This window comes from Scleropages formosus, chromosome 24 (genome assembly GCF_900964775.1).
Source record: "Scleropages formosus chromosome 24, fSclFor1.1, whole genome shotgun sequence".
Taxonomy (NCBI): domain Eukaryota; kingdom Metazoa; phylum Chordata; class Actinopteri; order Osteoglossiformes; family Osteoglossidae; genus Scleropages; species Scleropages formosus.
In genome coordinates, this window is record NC_041829.1 from 2,342,239 (window position 1) to 2,366,431 (window position 24,193).

At 44.2% G+C, this 24,193-nt stretch overlaps 1 protein-coding gene across 1 annotated transcript in view; it reads left to right on the forward strand.

Moving 5' to 3' along the window:
* The window catches only part of large1 (LARGE xylosyl- and glucuronyltransferase 1), a 114,173-nt gene extending 92,604 nt beyond the window's left edge, over positions 1-21,569 (forward strand). The window contains exons 11-15 of the mRNA XM_018756092.2: positions 13,917-14,080; positions 16,959-17,237; positions 17,680-17,826; positions 18,467-18,662; positions 19,491-21,569. Of these exons, the coding sequence (XP_018611608.1) occupies positions 13,917-14,080; positions 16,959-17,237; positions 17,680-17,826; positions 18,467-18,662; positions 19,491-19,688 (984 nt within the window). The 3' untranslated portion in view covers positions 19,689-21,569. The remainder of the gene's footprint in view (positions 1-13,916; positions 14,081-16,958; positions 17,238-17,679; positions 17,827-18,466; positions 18,663-19,490) is intronic.
* Positions 21,570-24,193: the final 2,624 nt, after the last annotated feature.

Sequence of the window (24,193 nt, forward strand, 5' to 3'; positions counted from 1 at the left end):
AAGACATTCATGGCCGACATGTTGGACGCTTGCTCCCTCGAGGACAACTGTAACGGTGGCCTTCCTCAGTGGACTCCCGCAGGTAGAATCCCGTGTCTTTGCACCCCAAGTCTTCGCACCAAGAGGCTGCCGCTACGGGTCACCAGCTGCTGTTTAAACTGGGCTACTGCCTATCAGCTGACTTCCTAATCGAAACCGAAACTACACCAACAATGGCAACCAAAACAAACAACCAACCAGACGCGATTAATCGAACTCACGGAGTCACGCCCACTCCCGCTACGGGACACGGAAATGATCCAGAGAACAGTTGTCTTTACAAACCACTAAATACTACTTAACAAACAAAATAATTACAGTTGCCACACAACTCTACACAAACACACAACCGATTGTATCTATCAACCTGCACAGCTACACGACATGAATGCACGACGGAAAAAGCGGTAGCAAAACAATTACACTTACCAGAACCACCACGAACAGCAGCGACGTACCTCCAACGCAAAATATAATGCACAATGCACATCCTTGTTGCTAATGAGACCCACGACAGTTGTGTCATCAGCAAACTTAATGGTTTGTAACTCAGTAAGGGTGAAGTGCACACACCCGTGGAAAGCCCTTGTGCTCAGTGTGGTGGTGCTTGAAGTCTGGCAATCCAAACCGATTGAGGTCTTCCAGTGAGGGAATCCAAAATCCAGTTACAGAAGGAGGTGTTCAGGTTCAGCCAGTGTAGTTGGCCTACAAGTTGCTAAGGGACAGTGGCATTGAATGCTGAGCTGAAATCAATGTACAACATTCTGACGGTGTTCTTGTTGTCCAGGTGTGTCAGGACCAGGAGGAGGGCAGAGGATACAGGATCCATATGGTTAGCCCGATATGCAAAATGGAGTGGGTGGCGATGCATTTTATGTGTTGCATGACTAACCTTTGAAAGTGTTGTTGTCACGAACCACGTTGCAGCCTTTCAAGTTCGCAAATGACGAGACCGACTCCTGGGTTTCTAACAAAACGTTACATTTAATTAAAAATACCAACAAATATCCGTCGCTCCACTTGTACACTCTGAGGCAGTACACTCTTCTTCACTACTTCTTTTCATTTACGCAAAAAAACCAAGGAACGTAATTAACGTATGGACATCTAATGGCAGTTCTATAAATCGCATTTCAAATTGTACAATTAAACTCAATGCCAATCATTCATCAGCAATTACAAGTTAACAACCAAATACAAACAATAAAATACAACATCCTCCCCCACTATGAAGACCGTAACACCATCAAATTTCTAAAGGATATAAACGCTGAACAGGTCTTCTTAGCACGGTCCCAGCTGGAAGATGCACAGTGCACGACCTCACACGTCCATCTCTGCCTGGGATCAGCTCCTTTATTATCCCAGTTTTCCAGATCTGTCGTGGCATTCGGTCATCTCCAACCAAGACCAGATCTCCTTCCTTTAGCGGAGTAGGAGGGGGTATCTTATTGGCATGTGCAGACTTCAAGTCTAACAGATACTCCGTTCTCCATCGCTTCCAGTACTCATTCAGAAGCCTCTGACGATATTTCCATCTTCGTGTGAGTTCCTCTTTGCCAACGTTGGTGGCTTGACTCTCAATGTGGAAAGACTTTGGTGGTAAAGAAGTAAGTCTTTTCCCAACAAGAAAATGTGCTGGTGTCAACGGTTGAGGCTCTTCCAACTCACTGTACACAAATGTGAGCGGCCTTGAATTGGATATAGCCTCCACCTCTGTCAACAACGAAGACAATTCTTCAAAACTCAGTGAAGCTCTCCCCATCACTCTTTTCAGGCTCGTTTTCACTGATCGGATTAACCGTTCCCAGAATCCACCCCACCAAGGTGCTCTTTCTGCAATGAACTTCCACCTGATGCCGTTTGAGGAAAAATATTCCAGAAGCTCAGGCTCTTTAATTGCTGCCCAGAGTTCTCTGAGATCATGATCAGCCCTTTTGAAGGTTTGAGCATTGTCTGAGTAGATGACTCTGCAGAGGCCACGCCTGGACACGAACCTTTTTAGAGCCAGGAGGAATTTTTCTGTGGACAAGTCTGACACCAACTCTAAGTGTACCGCTCGTGTCACAGCACAGGTGAACAATGCAATGTATGCCTTTTCTACGGTGGTCCGAGTTTTCACATAAAGAGGGCCAGCAAAGTCAATGCCTGTAATTTCAAATGGAGGCGCTTCAACAATCCTGTCCCTCGGTAGGGGTGCAGTCACCTGCTGAGCTGGGGTTGCTGTGAACCTTTTGCAGATCATGCAGGCAGATATGATCTTCTTTACCTTCCGTCTGGCACCTGGGATCCAGTATCTTTCTCTCAGCTGGACCAATGTGTCCCTGACCCCTGAATGCATTACCTTGTTGTGGCAACACATAACCAGCATGTCAGACAGTCGGTGGTTGGTAGGTAGCAGCCATGGATGCTGCTCTCTCTCACTCAATCTTGACTGTTGCAACCTTCCTCCCACACATATTACTCCGTACTCATCAAGGAAAGGGTTAAGGTCTCTGATTTTTGAGTCCTTGTGAATATTCTGCCCTGTCTTCAATTCATTTATTTCTCTGGCAAACACCTTGCCTTGTGCCTCCTGAATCCACAATCTTTCAGCTTCTGACAGCTCCTCTGCTGTGAGGTCTCCTCGTTTCTTGTCTTGAGCACGACAATTATGGACAAATCGTCTGATCCAAGCAGTGACTCTTAAAACAGTGGTAAGCTTACTGAATGCTTCTAGTTGTAGTAGTGGTTCAGACTGAGTCACTTCAGTGTTGCTAAGCTGGACTGTCACTTGACATGGCTTCATCTCAGACTTCAATTCTTCCTCAGAACACCCTTCCACTGTTGATTCTGGTTGTGTTGGTGATGTTAGGAAAGGTGGACCTGACCACCACAACCCATCTCCTTTCAGCTTGGATGCTGTCTGTCCTCTTGTGATAAGGTCCGCTGGGTTGAGCTTACCACAACAATGTGACCATGATTCTGGTGCTGTCAGTGACTGTATTTCTGTGACTCTGTTCGCAACGAACTGCTTCCATTTTTGTGCTGAGCCACGAATCCACTGAATAACTATCATGGAATCTGACCACAAACAAAGCTGGGATGGCATCATGTTCAGAATCTTTAACAAGTTGCTCCCTACTCTAGCTCCAACTAAAGCTCCCATCAACTCCAAACGTGGTAGAGTTAGTTTCTTTATAGGAGCCACTCTCGATTTGGATGCAACAAACCTGGTGACAGTTCTTCCATCCTTAGTTCGTCCTTGGAGGTATGCAACTGCTCCATATGCCCTTTCACTGGCATCACTGAAGACATGAAGAAGTGGAGATTGCGCATTCTGCCAGTCGCTTACTCCGTACCACCTCGGAATGGCAATCTGATGCAGCTGTGGGAGCTCCATGCACCATTGTTGCCACTCATGACTGAGGTCTTCTGGCAGCTCCTCGTCCCATCCTAAGCCCCTTTGCCACATGTCTTGGAAAAGGCACTTAACTCGTATAGTGAATGGCGCCAGGAAACCTATGGGATCGAATATTCTAGCTGATGATTTTAGGACGCTTCTTTTCGTGTTACCCTGCTCCTTTAAGATGCTCATCAGTTGTCTAAGGTCAAAGACAAAATCATCACTATCTGGCCTCCACACCAACCCAAGCACCTTTAGCACGCAACCATGTGCTTCAGGTTCTGGCATACATTCAAATCCACCATTCAGCCACTTAGCCTTCAGTTCTGCAGAATTCGTCGTCCACTTACACAAGTTCATCCTGGCTGTGGACAAGATCTCCTTTGCTCCTGATGTCAACATATAAGCCTCGTCAATATCCTCTGCGCTGGCAATCAGATCATCTACATAAAGGCAGGTTTCTAGAATGTTAACAGCATGTGGACGGCTGTTTCTGTACCCTTGTAGATGATGCCGGATAGTGGCTGCTAGCAGGAATGGGCTTGAGGAAACCCCAAACATGACACGAGCCATCCTCATCTTGCGTGGCCTTGTGTTCTCAGTGTCAGGTGGTCCTGTTATCCATAAAAATCTTAAGGCATCTCTGTCTTTCGTTGCAATGGATATCTGTAGGAAAGCCCTTGTAATGTCTGCTGTGAATGCAACTGGATGCAGTCTAAATTTCACTAAAATGCTTAAAAGGTCTGGATTAAGGTTTGGACCGGTCAGTAAACAATCGTTAAGAGATGGACTGCCATGCTCATGAGAGGAGGCATCAAAGACCACTCTCAGTTTAGTTGTCATTTTGTCTTCTCTGATAACAGCATGATGGGGCAAGTAATACATTACATTGTCCTCCGTCACCTGTGAACAGTCGTCTTCTGGGACATCTTCACACACCCCCTGCTGTAGATAATCCTCAATGACATCATTGTATCTCTTGAACAATACTACATCGGTTCTCAGTTTCCTTTGCAGTCCATCGAGTCTTTTCTGGGCAATTCTGAAATTGTCTGGGAGGTGTGGGGCATTTTGCTTCCACGGTAACCCTACCTCATATCGCCCTCTAATATATTTGACTGACTCCTCAAAGCTCTGTCTAGCTTCGCGGTCATCTGCGCTGTCCCCATCTCCCTGTGTTATGCCAAGGGAATCCAATTCCCAGAACATGCGCAGCTGCTTTGAGACTTCATTGCATTCACTTATTCCAATGTTCATACAAGCAACCTCACCCATATTTGAAGCAGAGACTGGTCCCTGTACTGCCCAGCCAAATATTGTTTCTACAGCTACTAGGGCTTCTGATATTCGCTCTACTCTTCCTGACAATATCTTCCAGTAGTAATCGGCGCCAATCAGTACGGATATTTCTGGCTCCTCCCTGCTATCGACTGAGACATCTGCTAGTGGTAGGCCTCTCTTCTCTAGCTGGTGTCGAATGTGTTCACCAGGCACCTTCATAATTGCAGTGCACACTTGCGGTGTCTCAATGGCTTCAATCTCTATTTTCTGTTCCTTATTCCAGACATTCTCCAGCACTAATTTTACAACATTTCTCACAGCCGTTACCGGGTTCTCAGAACCAAAGGTATGCAACTTTAGAGTCTCCCTCCTTTGAACTGGTAGACCCAAAATCTTTACCTGCTTCTCGTGGATGAAACTTCGTTGGCTCCCACCATCCATTAAACAGCGCACCGCCTTCCGTCCGCTGGGTCCTTCAGTCCATGCTCTCACTGTTTGCAAGAGCACAGTGTTCTGACCCTTCGTGTGTGTGTTTGCAGTACGGGGCATAACGGATGAAATTAGTGCATCTGTAGAACCTTCAGTGTCATTGGGGGCTTCTGCTTGTTTGGCCTTGTCACACAATGTAGCGTGGTGTCTTCTGCCACAAGCAGTGCATGACACACCCTTTGTTTTGCAAACCTTTGCGATGTGTCGTGGTCGTAGGCAAATAAAGCACCTCCCCATTTTCTTTAATTTCTCTTTCCGGGTGTTCACTGTGTCATCCGTGCACGCTTCTGATTTGTGGCTTGTGCTATCACAGAATATACAAGTAAGAGGCGCGGTCGAACTGCCTGTGTGGAGAGCTGCGGCTGTAGGCACATTTGCCCTTCTGACCCTTGTCTCGCTCCGTACATCTACTTTACAGTGTTGCTTGTGAGAAGCCTGTGCATCCTTGGTTATGGTTCCTGCGTTAGTCAAGTGCATCGCACGCTCTCTACTTTCAACCTCCCATTGCAGAAAAGTAACAAGCTCAAGAACCTTCCATTCATGACCTGGACTCATTTTGCGGGTGTACTCAAGGGCAAGATCATCTGGTATCATTTGAAGCAGTATGGGGCACAATAATCCTCCATAAGTGTGTGATACAACACCTAAGGATTCTAAACTTCTGATCTGTACCTCACATTCGTCATACAGTTGTCTTAATGCTTCAACGTCGGAAGATTTCTTTACTGGAGTCAATTTCAATAATTTGGACATGTGCGCACTCACCACAAGGTCCTTTCTTCCAAATCTTTCCTTCAGCATATCAACTGCTGTGTCATAATTGCTGTCCGATATCTTTAATCCTGCAACAGCTCGGGCAGCAGGTCCAGTGAGGTATGACTTCAAGTAAGCAAATTTCTCCGTTTTGCTTAATTCTCTGTTTTCATGGATAGCAGTTTCAAACTGATCCCAGAACTCTTGCCAAAGACATACCTCTCCGTTAAATTTACTTATAGACAGCTTCGGTAATTTCACCGATGATCTATTAGTTAATATGTCTGTATGCGTACTCACATCACTTAGCCGGGCCGCCCTTACTCCCTCCGCCGCTTCAGTCTGACGTTCAATAAACCTGGCAGCACGGGTTTTCCACAGACTGATGTGGTCCTGATAGTCTGCGGTTTTCGCGACATCTGCATCTAGCTCGTCTATTGGTATTTCGTCTTCTATGTCTTTATCCAATTCGCGGAGATTCTCCTCCTTAATGGAGAGCATGGACAACAACTCTCTCAAACGGTCGCAATTCACGTTGTCCTTACATGTTTCTTCTTCTAGAGACCGCAGTAGTTTCGTTGCGGATGCCCGCAAAACTCCGCGTTTATGTTTCAGCCTCTGTAGTCGGTCTGACATTTTCTCTTTCACCTTCGCGGCTAGGTGCAACGAGCTATCCGTTTAGTTCGCCTCTTCCCGGGTTTCGGCACCAAAAAATGTTGTTGTCACGAACCACGTTGCAGCCTTTCAAGTTCGCAAATGACGAGACCGACTCCTGGGTTTCTAACAAAACGTTACATTTAATTAAAAATACCAACAAATATCCGTCGCTCCACTTGTACACTCTGAGGCAGTACACTCTTCTTCACTACTTCTTTTCATTTACGCAAAAAAACCAAGGAACGTAATTAACGTATGGACATCTAATGGCAGTTCTATAAATCGCATTTCAAATTGTACAATTAAACTCAATGCCAATCATTCATCAGCAATTACAAGTTAACAACCAAATACAAACAATAAAATACAACAGAAAGCAAAGCATGTTATGATAATGGAGGTCAGTGCAATGGGGCAATAGTCATTCTGGCAGGATGCAGGTGACTTCTTTGGCACTGGTGTTATGGTGGTCTCTTTGAAGCATGTGGGAATAACTGCCTGACCCAGTGAAGTGCTGAAGATGTTTGTGAAGACATCTTTGTCTTCTACACAGTCCTTTAGAACATGGCCAGGTATGTTGTCCGGGTCTGCAGCATTGATCCTAGTTAGAGATCTCTTCACGCTGGCTGAAGACAGACACAGGACCTGGTTGTCACCTGTTGGTGGTGTCTTCAGTGCTGGCATATTGTTCAGTGTTTCAAAGCATACATAAAAGTTGTTGAGTTCATTTGGCAGAGAGCTGTTGCTGTTGCAGCCCTGTGGTGGGGGCTTGTAGTCCATAATGGTCTGGATTCCCTGCCGCAGACTCTGTGGATCTCTGTTTTCATTAACGTGTCCATTTATCCCTTGAATGTACAGGCACTTAGCTTCCTTTATGAAACAGGATAGGTTGGTCCTGGCTGCTCTTATAGCTACTTGGTCCCCTGATCTGAAAGCAGCACGCTGGGTTCTCAACCAGGTGTGGACCTCCGCTGTCAGCTATGCTTTCTGGTTAGCCCGCAGAGTGAAGATCGTGGTGAAAGTCACATCAACAGTGAATGTCCTAATGGAGCCGGTCACTGTCTCTGCATACTCTTGAATGTCTGTGTGATGATCACAGGTTGCTGCTTCTCTGAACATAGTCCAGTTGGTGGCCTCAAAGCAGTCTTGTAGCGCACCTGTGGCTCCCTCAGTCCACACTCTGATCTGCTTTAAAACTGGTCTGGCCGATTTCACCCGAGGTCTGTATGCATGCAAGAGCAGAACAGGGATGTCATCAGAGAAGCCTGGTGGAGGAGAGGGGGTGGCCTTGTGTGCACCCTTAATGTTTCAACATGTTGGTACAGTTTATGCAGCACTGTTTTTAAGTTTGCGTAATTAAAGTCCTCTGCAAAAATAAGAAGTCCATCAGGGTGGACCGTTTGTTGCTCGTTGGTGGTGATATAAAGTTCGCTAAGTGCCTCTCTGGTGTTGGCACTCGGCGATATATACACAGTCCCCAGTATGATGGCCATGAATTCCGTCAGCAGGTAGTAAGGTTGGCACTTAATAATCATAAATTACACCAGTAATGAATAGTGTTTATGAACCACTACAGCATCTCGACACCAAGCTTTGTTGGTATAAACACACAGGCCACCCCTGTGAGTCTTACCAGACCGCACCATGTTTCTGTCTGCTCTGTAGGAGGTTAGCCAGTCCAGCTGAATGGTGGAGTCCAGGATGGTTTCATTTAGCCATGTTTCCATAAGAACAAAAATACAGCAGTCCCTCATGCTACGTTGAGTGGTCCTTCGTAGCCGAATTTCATCCAGTTTGTTATCAAGAGAGCGTACGTTGGCGAGCAGAATGGTCTGGATAGGCGATCTGTTGGGACTAGCCTTTAGCCTAACATGGATACCTTCTTGTTTGCCTTGCTTAAGTCCCCTCTTACAGCGCTTACGGTGTTTCCTCCTGAGTGTTTTTGCAGTAGGCAAGGTTGCTGTTTTGGGGCTTAGTCCACTTGGTGCGCGTAGCAATTCAAAGCTCCGTAGCGCCTCAGTTTGGATGCTTGTAAGATTTACATTGCTCGTTCTGCCAATACCTACCAGGAGTTTACAACTGTACATAGGCTTAGATGCAGTTTCTGAAGTTAATAAAGACACATTTGCAAAATAAAACAGAGATAACACTTGTTTCAGGACCAGGAAAAGCCGCTGCGTCTGTGTGCACCACCATCTTAGTAGGGATCTTGTCTATTTGCATTCAAAACAAAAGCTGCTCAAGGTCCTTGAGTCTCCTACTCCTGCAAGTGTGGAACATTACCAAGTAATAAAGGTACATTCTTTGTAGACCTTACTACAACATGTAGTTTACAGTAAAATGCATAATATTTTAAAAACTATAATACAGAATATATACATTCATTCATTCATCTTCCTCCGCTATCCGGGGCCGGGTCGCGGGGGCAGCAGTCCGAGCAGAGTCCTCCAGACTTCCCTCTCCCCGCAAACCTCCTTCAGTTCCTCTGGGGAAACCCCAAGGCGTTCCCAGGCCAGCCGGGAGACATAGTCTCTCCAACGTGTCCTGGGTCTGCACCGAGGCCTCCTCCCAGTGGGACAAGCCCGGAACACCTCCCCAGGGAGGCGTCCAGGAGGCATCCGGAACAGATGCCCGAGCCACCTCAACTGGCTCCTCTCGATGCGGAGGAGCAGCGGCTCTACTCCGAGCTCATCCCGGGTGACTGAGCTCCTCACCCTATCCCTAAGGGTGCGCCCAGCCACTCTGCGGAGGAAACTCATTTCTGCCGCTTGTATCCACGATCTCATTCTTTCGGTCATGATCCAGAGTTCATGACCATAGGTGAGGGTAGGAACGTAGATCGACCGGTAAATTGAGAGCTTCGCCTTACGACTCAGCTCCCTCTTCACCACAACAGACCGGTACAATGACCGCATTACTGCGGACGCCGCACCGATCCGTCCGTCAACCTGCCGCTCCATTTTTCCCTCACTCGTGAACAAGACCCCGAGATACTTAAACTCCTCCACTTGAGGGAGGAGCTCCCCCCTAACCCGGAGGGGGCAATCCACCTTTTTCCGACTGAGGACCATGGTCTCGGATTTGGAGGTGCTGATTCTCATCCCCGCCGCTTCGCACTCGGCTGGAAACCTCCCCAGTGCACGCTGCAAGTCTTGATTTGATGAAGCCAACAGGACCACATCGTCCGCAAAAAGCAGAGACGAGATCTCGCGGCCACCAAAACAGACACCCTCCGTTCCCTGGCTGCGCCTAGAAATTCTGTCCATGAAGATAATGAACAGAATCGGTGACAAAGGGCAGCCCTGGAGGAGTCCAACATGCACCGGGAACAGGTCTGACTTACTGCCGGCAATGCGAACCAAGCTCCTGCTCCGGTCATACAGGGAACGAACAGCCCGTAACAGCGAGCCCCGAACCCCAGAATCCCGAAGCACCTCCCACAGGATGCCACGAGGGACACGGTCGAATGCCTTCTCCAGGTCCACAAAACACATATGAACTGGTTGGGCAAACTCCCACGAACCCTCCAGCACCCTAGTGAGGGTATAGAGCTGGTCCAGTGTTCCACGGCCAGGGCGAAAACTGCATTGCTCCTCCTGAATCCGAGGTTCGACTATCAGTCGGATTCTCCTCTCCAGTACCCTAGCATAGACTTTCCCAGGGAGGCTAAGGAGTGTGATCCCCCTGTAGTTGGAACACAATCTCCGGTCCCCCTTCTTAAAAAGAGGGACCACCACCCCGGTCTGCCAGTCCAGAGGCACCGTTCCCGAACTCCACGCGATGCTGCAGAGGCGTGTCAGCCAAGACAGCCCCACAACATCCAGAGACTTGAGAAACTCGGGGCGGATCTCATCCACCCCCGGAGCCTTGCCACCGAGGAGTTTTTTGACTACCTCAGCAACTTCAGCCAGGGTAATGGACGAGTCCCCCTCCGAGTCCCCGGCCTCAGCTTCCTCTACGGAAGGCGTGTCGGAGGGATTAAGGAGATCTTCAAAGTACTCCTTCCACCGCCCGAGGACATCCCCAGCTGAGGTCAGCAGCGCACCACTTCCACTGTAAACAGTGTTTGTGGAACACCGCTTCCCCCCCTCTGAGTCGCCGGACGGTTTGCCAGAATCTCTTTGAAGCCGACCGAAAGTCTTCCTCCATGGCCTCACCAAACTCCTCCCAAGCCCGAGTTTTTGCCGCGGCGACTGCCAGAGCCGCGTTTCGTCTGGCCCGTCGGTACCCGTCAGCTGCTTCAGGAGTCCCATGAGCCAGCCAGGCCCGATAGAACTCCTTCTTCAGCTTGACGGCATCCCTTACCTCCGGTGTCCATCACCGTGTTCGGGGATTGCTGCCGTGACAGGCGCCGGAGACCTTATGGCCGCAGCTCCAAACCGCCGCCCTGACAATGGAGGCGTGGAACATAGTCCATTCAGACTCAATGTCTCCCACCTCCCTCGGGACCTGGTTGAAGCTCTGTCAGAGGTGGGAGTTGAAGACCTCTCTGACAGGGGCCTCCGCCAAACGTTCTCAACAGACCTTCACTATGCGTTTGGGCCTGCCAGGTCTGTCCAGCTTTTTCCCCCGCCATCGAATCCAACTCACCACCAGGTGGTGATCAGTTGACAGCTCAGCCCCTCTCTTCACCCGAGTGTCCAAGACATATGGCCGAAGGTCAGAAGAAACGACTACAAAGTCGATCATCGACCTCCGACCTAGGGTGTCCTGGTGCCAAGTGCACTGATGGACACCCTTATGCATGAACATGGTGTTTGTTATGGACAAACCGTGACTAGCACAGAAATCCAATAACAACTCACTGCTCGGGTTCAGATCAGGGAGGCCGTTCCTCCCAATCACGCCCCTCCAGGTGTCACTGTCGCTACCCACGTTTAATATTAACTTTTTGAGACTGAAAGTTTGTTAATTATTTGATAAGTTGATGAATGGAATATGACATTGAGTGGGCCAGAGGCTCGTCATCAATTCTGTTATTCTGTTCTGTTCTAATTCTATATGCAGCTACTCATGTAATGACCTCCGGCAAAAACTGAGGTTTGGAATAAGTGACTGTACTTCGAGATCACTGTAATTGTATCTCTCTGTCTTTCTGTTTACTCTGATTTGTACATGGTTTCTCCAGCATCTGCTAAATGAATAAATGTAACATAAATGTCACCAACGTGATATTTCCTCATTTCAGACAAGAACAGAGCAATGCATTCTGAAACTCTCTCACACCAAGCAGCTCATGGAGACCAGGCTGACAGACATTCGCTCTTTGTGGTGTCATTACTTGTGCACGTGCCTGCACGTTTTTAGTCCCCCTGGCAGCACTATTTATGGCTCATTATAAATAAGAAAGCATAGTAAAAAATCCCAGCCAGAGCTAGGGGAGGGTGTTGGGAAATGAGTACAGGACATCTAGTCTCTTTCTGTCTTCTTCCTGCAAGTTGACATCTCAGCTGACTGAACAGCTGTTCTTACTTTATATGGTAGCGTGACGGAGCTTGTGTAGCCAAATACGTCTGGGACTCTGAACAGTGCCAACACTTCCTAAAACCTTCAAAAAGGACAGCCAGGACAGAAAGCACCTCTCCCAGCTATCTACTGGATGTTGGGCTTGACTGAAAAGCAGGCAGGTTGGCTGGATATCTTTGGAACAGTACCATTTACATTTATTCGTACTTTTCTCCGAAATAAGTTTACATTTATGTTTATACGGTGGCACAGTGAGTAGTGCTGCTGTCTGACAGTGTCCCATAGTGTGTGAGTGAGAAAAAGTGTTTCACTGATGTGTAAGTAGTGTATCTAGCAGGATGTCACCTTGGGTTAATAAGGTGTATGGGCTGATAACTCTACATAGTGTCCACTGGAAGTCACTTTGGAGAAAAGCGTCTGGTGAATGAATAAACGTAATACACAATGTTAAATGACCTACAATTATTTACATTTTTTATACAGAAGAATCGTTTTTAGTGGAGCAATTTAAGGAAAGTAGTTTGTTCAAGGGTACTATAGCAATAGGTGGGATTCAAACTTACAACTTCTGGATCCAACAGCAGTAGGTCTACCCGCTGTTCTACCAGGTGTCCCCATCAGAACCCTAAAGCAGAGACAGTTGCTTGCATCATACCTGCCTCTCAAATCACTTTTACTCCTTTTTTGGATGATGTTGATGGATTCCAGTATAGTGGGCCGATATCTGTGCCCCAGTTCACGAAAGAGGAAAAGTAAATAAGAGTGATCATTCTGAAAATTAGTGAACATTATAAGAACAAACATTATTTAAACAATTGTGAGTTGCATGAATGTATAGTAACTCTGAACATGTGAGATTGTTCCCAAGCTTACTGAGACAACACTGACATCTGTGATGCTGGAATGGTACCAGACTGCCTGAAGACCTGGCCTTTGGCTCTTTTCTTTCTTTTTTCTTCCTTCTCATCTTTGAAATGTTGTATCACATTGATTTTATTATTTGTGCAAATTAATTTCCAAATCAGCACAGGTTTTGAATTTTGGTTCAGAGTTGCTCCTCTTTGCTTAAGAAATATTTTTGCCCTCAGTATTGTGGGCTCATAAATAATTGCGTCTCACTGAACATGATTTGCCTAATTAAGTCACCTGGGATGTGGGTTAGGATGAGCAGCAACTGCGCAGTGGGTTTTATGGTTATTTGACGCCCCCATAATACAGCCAAGCTTAAAACTGATCAAGGCCTACCCAGTGTTGCTCCAAGTGCACAGCTCATCATGGGCTGTTTTGGTTTGAAAGGACCAAAGGATAAGCAGTGGCTTTTTTAAGGGATGTTTAACGGTGCCCTATATTGCTGTGCTCTATGAATTAATTTATTTTTTAATATTAAAGGATTTGTAAATCCAATTAATTGTTTACCAAGTCATTATTAATTCATATAGTTTATGCTTTTCTCCAATGAGACATAGAATGCTAGGTTTGTATACTAAGTTACTTACAGTTATTTTTCTATTTATTCAACTGGCAGTTTTATTACAGCAATTAAATACAATACAACAGTTAGTACCTTACTCCAGGATATTAGAGGAGATTCAGACCCAAATCATTTGATTACAAGGCAACAGCTCAAACCACTACATTGTCTGCTTCTTCTTATTTATTTTGTTGTTATTTTGTCCTAATTTAATGCAGTTTACCTGAATTGCTGTAGTTAGAAACCAAGTTACATTAGTAGCTAGTGCTTTGTATTTAGACCATTTAGACTGGCCTGAATATGCCAGTAAGGTTAGCTTCTGGAAAGCAGTGGGATGAAATGTGAATGTCACACTGGTCTTGTGTCACCATACAGCTCCAGAAGACCCTTTCGGAGCTGGACGAGGACGACCCATGCTATGAGTTCCGACGGGAGCGCTTCACCGTGCACCGCACCCACCTGTACTTTCTCCATTACCAGTATGAGTCGGCTGATGACAGCACTGACGTCACTCTGGTTGCCCAGCTTTCAATGGATAGGTAGGGTTTGTGTATGTGCTCTTTAGTCCCCCTGGTGGTTTGGAAGAATAGCATCAGTGCTTATATCCAGCATTCTCTAGAAACAGCAAAAACATCATTGTACCTTAATGTAAACCTCTCTAAATATACACATCAATAGACATTTGAAGATGTTATTAGTTTAATACTGAAAGAAATAGTTCTCGGAATAAAACAGTTTCAGGATGCAGTGTTTCAATTTTTTAGTGTTACATGTACCTCCTGACCTTTTTAAAATGAGATTACGTAGCAAACAAGATAAAACCTCTGAGTTGTGTTGATTTCTTGCTTGATTTATCTCTGACTTTTGTGACATCCAGTCAAATCGGTGGGGACTCTGATGTGGGAATACTTTGGTTGCTGGGATGGTGGTTGACATTTACCTATGTTTTTTATCTTAGCATAAGGTTAATCACTGTGTATATGACCTTGAATTTCAAGCAAGACTTCTGTATCTTTTTAGGAAAGAACAGCCAAATCTTCTTCCCTGATATCAACAATGTACTTGCAGTCTCCACAGAGAGAGAACACGTATTTCCCCTTGTTTTGTTGCTGTAGACCAAGGACTGTAGGCTTTGTCTGCTGAAACAGAACCAAATGCAGCATATTAATCATTTAATAATTTTTTTCTTTTTTTCTTTTCCTCTTCTCATTTAACATATGCTTTTCTCTAAAGCAACTTACAGCGCTGCTTAAGCTCTTCACAATGTTATAACCATTTTTACAGTTGGGTAATTTTTTCACTGGACCAGTTACCATGCTCAAAGATACTACGGCAGTAAATCCACATCTCCAACTGCTGTGCCAATAGGTGCCTCCATATATAGACCCTCACATATACGTATATACGGATAAATTCAATAACTCATTAATTTTAATGTTATGACATGCATACATTGTCGCATACTCTACAAGAAAATTAAGCAGTCTTTGATATCAAAAAAGATTTGATATACCATATTAATTGATTTAGAGATAAAACTTGATTTCTTGGGGTGGCGCAGCACATAGTGCTGTTGCTTCACAACACCTGGGTGATGCAAGAGAACATGGGTTTGATCCCCACTCAGTCTGTGTGGAGCTTGCATGTTCTCCTTGTGTCTATGTGGGATTCCTCCAGTTGCTCTGATTTCATCCCACAATCCAAAGACACCCAGTTCAGGTACATTGGTGACTCTAAATTGTCTGTAGTGTTCGAGTGTGTGCACATGTGGCTATTCTGTGATGTACTAGCACCCTGTCTAGGGTGTACCCCCTTCAGCCTTGTTCCCAGTGATTCCAGGATACACTTGATTCCAGTTGACTGTGAACCTGCTCAAGGCAAGCGATTATTGAAATTGGATTTAATTTTTTCATGTACTAATGCCACGTACGTGTCAGATGAAGTTATAAAAAGTCCTAAATTGATAGAAACCTTTGAAAAGATAACTAGTGACAAAGTCCCATTAAGGGGTTCATTAATTATACGAACGTCTGGTTTTCTTTTTTCGTCTCAAAATATCTTTAGATTCAATACCATTGTTACTACAATGTTGATGTCATAAAAATGCCTTATTTGAATTTGAATTCTTGAAAAAATGGCTCATGTTTTGAATATGAGTTTTTTCTTTCACCTTTGTCTGAATGTCCTTGTGTTTAGAACACCCACCTCTCTTGGTTTGCCTGGTTTCTTTGCTTCATCGTTCGCACTGAAGGCCTTTAAATTAAATGTTAATTAGTATGTAGATAATGAATTAACATTAACTACTCTGTGAATCTCTAAATATATTCAGTTGGCTTGAAAGTGTGCATAAACATCTTTCAGACTAATATAAGGTCTTTGATGAATCATGCTTATTGTTAGTATTTGTGATAATATTAATCCTAAAACAAACATCTCTGGGCAGCACAGTAGAACAGCGAATAGCGCCTGGGTGGTGCGAGAGGACATGGGTTTGATCCCCACTCGGTCTGTGTGGAATTTGCATATTCTCCTCGTGTCTGCATGGGTTTCCTCTGGGTGCTCCGGTTTCCTTCCAGAGTCCAAAGACATGCTGTTCAGGTTCCCTAATAGTGTGTGAGTGATACAGATAGAGTGTGTTCCACATCCACTGAGGTATGGATGAGTGACCCATTGTAAGTAGTGTATCTAGCAATGTAAGTCACCTTGGTGAATAAGGTGTGTGAGCTGATAACACTACATAGAGTTCCTTGGAAGTCGCTTTGGAGAAAAGCGTCTGCTAAATAAATAAATGTAAATGTAAAACAAGTTCCCCTACAGCTAAATATGGTCTGACGAATTCACGAAAAGGCCTTTGCAGGCAGTGTGATAAGAATGATGTTTTCTGTAGTTATAGTTTCATAGTCCCCATGAAAAGTTAAATCACTTCTCATAGAAAATAAAATGTAAAGGTATTTTATGTATGCATGTGCCAAATTATTCACTAGTAAAACGAAAATGGATGTAATCAGTTGCGAGGCTGCGGCAGCCATAGGGTAGGACTAATGCTACAGACAGCAGGACTTTTAGCTGAAGAAGTTGGATTTATTACCAACCAAAATAACGCTTATCCTCCATGCTTCACTCTCAGCATCTTCTTCGTCAAACACCATTCCCAAGTCCTCTGGCCAGCTACTGTTATAGTTTGTGAAATTGGTCCTTAAGGACCGGCAGTTGGCCACCATCGAGTTAGGGCTGTGGCAGGTGCTTGGGAGGTGTCCATCCTGTTGCCCCACCATCTGCCCTAGGTTGGACTGCCAACTACCACATGCAGACAGTAATTCAATCAGAATGAGTTACAAACAGGAAAAAAAAATAGTAGTAAAAATCAATGAAGGTTAGGGTCAGTACTTATGAGTGAGCTTTCTTGTTGCTTTCCAGGCTGCAGATGCTGGAGGCCATCTGTAAGCACTGGGAGGGACCCATCAGCTTGGCACTGTACCTGTCTGATGCTGAGGCCCAGCAGTTCCTGCGCTATGCCCAGGGTTCCGAGGTGCTCATGAGCCGCAGCAATGTGGGCTACCACATTGTGTACAAAGAGGGCCAGTTCTACCCAGTCAACCTGCTGCGCAATGTGGCCATGAAGCAGGTCAACACCCCTTACATGTTCTTATCTGACATCGATTTCCTGCCCATGTATGGGCTCTACGAGTACCTCAGGTAAAGCTCTTCCTGTCACAGCTGAAATTACTGCAGTTTTTCTTTGGGAGTTCGGCTGTTCATTGGAGTCAGTTTGTAGCAGACAGTTGGACAGTGGAAAATTTTTACAGCTTAGATAAATTTGTGAACTTTTGGAACCTGTTAATATAGAATCTGCTTAGTTTTCTCCAGTAACAAAAAAAAAACACACACTAAGGATTTCAAATATTTATGCCTTTTACCACTTTTTCAGTTGGACTTTGACTGAAGCAACTCATGTTAACTGACTTTTCCTTCACTTTTTAAAGCTTATGGGCACATTTCAGTTTGTAAAGCACTGGGAAAAATCCTGCAACTGTAGATATCTGCTGTTATTTTGGGTAGGACGGGGGAATGGAGATGTGATTTTTCCTTACCTGGACTGATCTAGTTTTCCTGATTTTGTCGTTTGGATCTCCTTTAGGAAATCTGTCTTGCAGCTAGACATGGCCAACACCAAGAAGGCCCTCGTTGTGCCAGCCTTCGAGACCTTGCGCTACCGCCTGTCCTATCCCAAGTCAAAGGCTGAGCTTCTGTCTCAGCTTGACATGGGCACTCTCTTCACCTTCAGGTACATGCAAATAGGTCTTCTCAGTGTTTCACCAAGAGAGAAGTGTTTCCTTTGCTGCAGTGTGACAACATGCAGCTTCTGTATCACGGTAAACTAGCAGGCAGCACTGCTTTCTACAGTGCTCCTCCAACAAACAGTCTCAGAGCAGGTCCAATTTACATTTACATTTACATTTATTCGTTTAGCAGATGCTTTTCTCCAAAGCGACGTACATCTCAGCAAAAGTACAATTTATGCATCACATTAAGAGGAGACATAGCTGCAGACATGAAAGTCTCAAGCAAACCTAGTTTACCTACCACTTGCTGCACCGAGGTTCATCATTCGAGTAGGTGCATAAGACATAGGATAGACAAATTCTGATACCCTCCCACCAATTGGTTTTTTTTTTTTATATATATATATATATTATAAGATATACAAATGAGCAAGATTTAACACTAAATCAGGAAAGAAAGTAGTGTCAGTAGCTTAAGTTTTTTGTATCTTTGTGTCAAACTGTATTTGTCAACAATTCAGATGTAACATATCAGAATTTATGTTTAGGAAGTCTTTACTAATATGTCAAAAGCAAGGTTACAAACTTCTGTTTAAGAGTCTGAGCTAGTTGCTCTGCAAACTCTATCCATGTGTATCACAGGTATCATGTGTGGACAAAAGGCCATGCACCCACCAACTTTGCCAAGTGGAGGACTGCCACCACACCATATCGAGTTCAGTGGGAGCCAGATTTTGAGCCCTATGTCATGGTTCGACGTGACAGCCCTGAGTATGACCGCAGATTTGTGGGGTTTGGCTGGAACAAAGTGGCCCATGTCATGGAGTTAGATGCTCAGGTACCCTCTTGTTACTAGTATTACAAATATTTTTTTTTTTTTCAAATTACGCTGGTTCCTCAACTTAAAAACAGATTTAAGACTGGAAGTTTGTCTGTAACTCACCAAATCTAGAGTTACTTTGGTCACTAATTCAGATTCAATGAAAGCTTCATTATAAAGTTGTTCTTTGATTACTTTGCTGTTTGGGTTAAGGTAAAAACATTTGATAAAGCTATAATAAATACATCATTTTAATTTTTTAAATTAACTTCAACCAACATTACAAATAAGTTTACTTTGAATGTGGGGGTTCTGTCTTTATTGAACATATTAATCAATTCCAGGAAAAGACCATTTAATCTCATAAATGTCTCCAATATTCCTAATTTGCTGACCGGTTCTGTAAAAGTCTCAAATATCCCTTTGTTTCTTTTATTTTGACATTTTTATTAATTACATTAGCATTTTAAATTATAAAATAGCCTCCACAGACTTCTATTTAATGTAATGTGGACCTATTTGTCTCAAAGGTGTTGCATTTGTTTTCTTGTTATTGATCACAGATACTGATAAACACCAGACACAAGTTGTAAACACTGAAAAGAAGCTGGGAAGCATATATGCTATTGAATTTTGTGATTCAATGCTGTAAAGTTTGAAGATTTTTAGCTGAGTCCTTTACCAGGGATTTTTTTTTTCGTGACCATGTGTTCTGCCATTCCAACAGAAATACAAGTGTGTTGCCCCTAACACCCACATGCTGTTAAAGCTTTTCTCTTCTTTGGTAGTATAAGTTTGTAGTCTCCAATAACTCCCTGCTGTTTTAAATGTTTTTCTCTTCTACAGGAGTATGAGTTTGTAGTGTTGCCCAATGCCTACATGATCCACATGCCACATGCTCCCAGCTTTGACATCACCAAGTTCCGCTCCAATAAGCAGTACCGTGTCTGCCTGAAGACCCTCAAGGAAGAGTTCCAGCAGAACATGTCGCGGCGCTACGGCTTTGCAGCCCTCAAATATATGACAGCTGAAAACAACAGCTAGGCCTCTTGTATGGCATGCAGGACAGCTGATTCAGAAGGCAAGAACAATTTTGCTTTCAGTGCCATAGGATGTCCAGTATTCAACCTCTGGGCTGCTGTGGGACCACTTGTTCAGAACACACAGAACTTTGGACACTGTCCGTGTATTTGTAGGTTCCTCCAGACTTTGCTGCAGGGTTGTGAGGATGTCACTGTTTTTCTGGTTTGTGTGTCTTTGTTTATGGGTTTATATGCCTTTTATGTGAGAGACAGTGATGGAAAAATGTAAATTAGATGGATATCTGTGAAACAGAGGGTTGTGGAGGAGTGTGAATTTGTTGGCAGTCTGGTTGTTTTGGCCTTACAAGTTACCATATCTATGGGATTTAGCTTCCAAGTTTAAATGCGAATGATGAACTCAACTCAAGGCACCAATTCTGCGATATGAAAATTGATGGACAGTCCCCCAGAACAGCCTCCCCGAACCTTGTGCCATGACTAAAAGGCAAGTTATGCTCCATTCAACTGCCCAGCTGTGTTTACTGGTTTCATTTCAATGTTTTAGTTTTTGTGCCAATAGCAAAGTGCTCAGCAAAGCCAAGACAAATGAGAACTGCAAGGTTCTGCAGAATGTGCCCTGAAGACAGTCTTCTTTAAGTACACAAACAGGAAACCTTCAATTTGCCCTCTGCTGTCAACTCTGTGTGGTGGAGAGGCTAAGGCACTAGGCATCCAAATACCACTTACATCCTCAGTTTGCAAAGACTGTCCTAAAAGAGATGTGGGGGTCCTTCACTGAATATAGAAAGTCTCTCGGTACAAAAAAAAAAAAAAAATTAATCTGTGGCACGTTTACTAATGAAAATAAATGTACAAAAATTGCTTGTTGCGATCAAGATCAGCATTTTAAATAGACTGCTACTGCAAAACATACTGTATTTTACATTTTATTGCTACCCTTGCTTGAAATAAGAGTCCTGACATAGCAAGTATTAAAAGTGCCGTGACATATGCTCTGAACTTTCTTAAAGAAGCTGATTGTAAAGATATTCTTGAGTTAGCTGCAAGGAAATTCTCAAATGAAGATGCAATAGTGAAGCACCAAAGGCCCGTTTAAATCCTTGCACTTAAGATTTATTTATAGGAAAACCTGAAAAGGGCTTTGGGCAATTTGGTCAAGTTACTTAATGCATTTCCCCTGAAAACACAGATTTTTACAAAGGCAATCTGTATGATGGACAAAACAGAAATTCTGAAATGCGTGCTCATGACTGCTCCCGTGTTCTCAACCACATCCTTGGCCCTGTGATACAACCCTCATGTATGCAGTGTCTCTAGAAGATGCTGTACTGTAGAAGGCTGCACTCTTTGTGTCCAGGGGGACTCATGTGACTTTCAAAGCAATGAAGGACATTAATAACATCTTGTTTTTATTTGTAAGTATTTTGTATCAGTATGTGTACAAACTTCTGGAGACAAGAAAATAAGCAGACAAAATGCACTATCCACAGAAATGGCGGAGGAACTATACTCTGATCGGACATATGAAAAGCACTGAGGAAAAATGAACGTGGACAAAGGTGTGACTTATTGAGTGGAAGACTTGTGGGACTATGTCAACGCAAGCCCTTGGTTTGCTCTTCTGAACATGCCCTTGCCGGAACAACGGACAGCCGGCATAGCAAGGCCCATTGTGATTGCTTGGCAATGCTAAGCCTGCACTCAGCTGTTTTGGGGTTGCTTTTTGAAGGTGTGTGGGGAGTGAGCTGTGCAAGAATGTGTGTATATGCGTGTGTGCGTGTGCATTGTATTTTCTGTGTTGGTGTGACAGCCGTTAGTGAGGAGTGCTCTGGATGTGTCTGTGTTTAGGGCAGTGATGTTAGGTAAGCTGCTATTGAAATAAAATAACTGACTGAAATTGAGGAAACTTCTCATTTCTTTGCATTCAAGGTGTTCTGAAATGTCTAAGACACTTTCAAAACACCATTGGAGAACATTGGTGTGTACTTTATATTTTGTATATCCACAACTGCAAATCAATAACAAAACAATTACAGCAATTCTACATTAACAAATATAGCTGACTATATAGAAGGAAGATTAATTAAACCAACCTGTTATACACCACCACACCCAGTGTTTCTGGGATATGTTTTAGACTACTGTGACAGTGTGTAGCTCCTCTATAACTGTCATTTTTGTGTTCTACTCAGTCATCTGTAGCACATGTGCTTCCTACCCCAATGCCTCTGACTTGTGCTCCTTATGGTCCCTACCCCTTTTACCCTTGTCAGTGCCAGGTTTTCTCCCTTCATGAAGCACATGATCTTAAGTTTCATTCAGCATCTTGAAAATTATACTTTCCAAAGGCTTCAAGTTTAAGTTGGAGAAGGGGAGATGGGATGGAGAAAAAAGTATGGATTGGTTTTAAAAACAATGGGTAGAACAGCAACAACACCACAGCCAGCCTGAGTAGCCCCAAGTAAAGACCATTGTGCTGTAACACTTGCTTGAAAAAGGGCACCATTACGCATTCAGACCGCCATCCAGCCACCCTACAGCCCCACTGTTTACTTCCTTATCTGTGTTGTTTCAGCAGCATAAAATCTCTCCGTCTTCTCTGTAACTCGCCTTCAGGAGAGTTGTGGTAATGTTTAAATTAGCAAGGCAAGCTGCCATTCGCTGTAGTGTGCTGCTGCAGAATAACAGGGCGATGAAGGCATCTTTGAGCAAAGCTGAGGGGAGGGGTTGAGGGGAACTGGCACACAACTGGGACCCATTCCTCATCCGATCAATCTCTTATTGTCACACAATTGTAGGAGAAGGCTGTGTGCCGTGATAGTTCCATTGAGTGAAGGGCAGGCACGCATCTTCAAAACAAATGTATTGATCACAGATGTATATAAAAATTTCATGCTTTAAAGTCCATGAACTATGCACCATGACTGCAGTCATATCATTTGCTGTGCACTAAGAGGGACAATAAATATAGAATTAACCATAAACTTAATGCAGGCTATATGTTATTGAGCCTTTTCTCACAATCTTCCACTAATCTTCTAATGGATTAATAGGACTTTTTTGGGGTCTACAACACAGTTGTTTTAAAACAGAACTGTACTCTGTTTCTGCCCTTAAGATACTTCACTGGGCTTTAATTGTAGCTTCACTAAGTTGTTGATTTTGGTCAAGCTTTTTGACTTCAGTCTCCTCATGATGGACAGCTTAAAATTATTCACAATTTTTATCTAATCATTTCCTTTGTTAAGCAAACAGTATGTTTTGAGTGATTGTCCTGCTGCCATCCGGTAAGTTTGGCTATATATACAATTGGATGCAAAATATAAATATACAAAGTCAATTCTATTTACTCACATTAACCACTTCTCTTTGTCAGGCTTACAGTGGTCTGAATCCTGGACCAGGACACAGTCAATCAAGGAGTAGCCACAAACATACACTCCAGACAACTTAGTCACCAATTAGCCTGAACTGCATGTCTTTGGACTGTGGGAGGAAACAAGAGCACCCAGAGAAAACCCAAGCAAATATAAGGAGAACACGCAAACTTTACACTTCATGGCCGAGCTTAAATGCCTGATTATTTAATCTGCTGTCTTCGGTGTTTCACTGTTTCTAAGGTGTACAGGGAGAAGAGGAAGGGAGCCCATCCGGTCTCTTGAGGGACCCCTGCTCGCAGTCATGTCTGGAAAACACCCTGGCAGCCAAACAAATTACAGCCAGGCTGTATGACACAATCCACTGGAGATGTTAAATTTTATCCTCACAGTGCTGCCTGCCTTGTCTGTGTAGAAATTGGCTCTCTTAAACAGGTACAAGACAGCATTGTTCGCTTCAGTGTAATCCTGCTAGACAAACTGCAAACTATTCCATGCAGTTCTCACAAGGGGTTTGAGGTGCATCTAGATCAGCCTTACTAGGGTCTTCTTTATAGTGTGTAAAGTCAGGGAAACCAGCCAATAGACATTTAACTCTAACGGTCACCCTTTTTAGGAACTAGAACTAAGCAGAATGTTGCCAACCTCACCAGAACCCTTCACAATCTCAGACTTAGGTTGAACACATACTGGAAAACTTTGCATAGTTCCTCCACGTGCACTTTCAAATCATGCCAATTTAAAAACTGCTACTGAAATTCTACCAACATGTAAACTTTGCAACCAGAGGGTGAACGCTCTAGATCTGGTTTACACAGGGAAAAAAAATGCATACAAAGCTGTCCCCTGCCCCCACCTAGGATACTCAGACCACGTCTCTGTTATGCTAATCCCAGCACACAGGCCACATCTGAAGCTCACCAAACCAGTGAAGAAACAGATCAGGGTCGGGCCTGAGGGGTCTTCCTGAGCTCTACAGGACTGCTTTGAGCACACAGACTGGAGTGTGTTCAGAGAAGCAGCCTCCTATGGTCAGCACAAAAATCTGGATGGATATACAGAATCGGTGACTGCCTACATCAGCAAATGCATTGCAGGTGCTACATGAAGATTGATCTCTTAAGCTCAT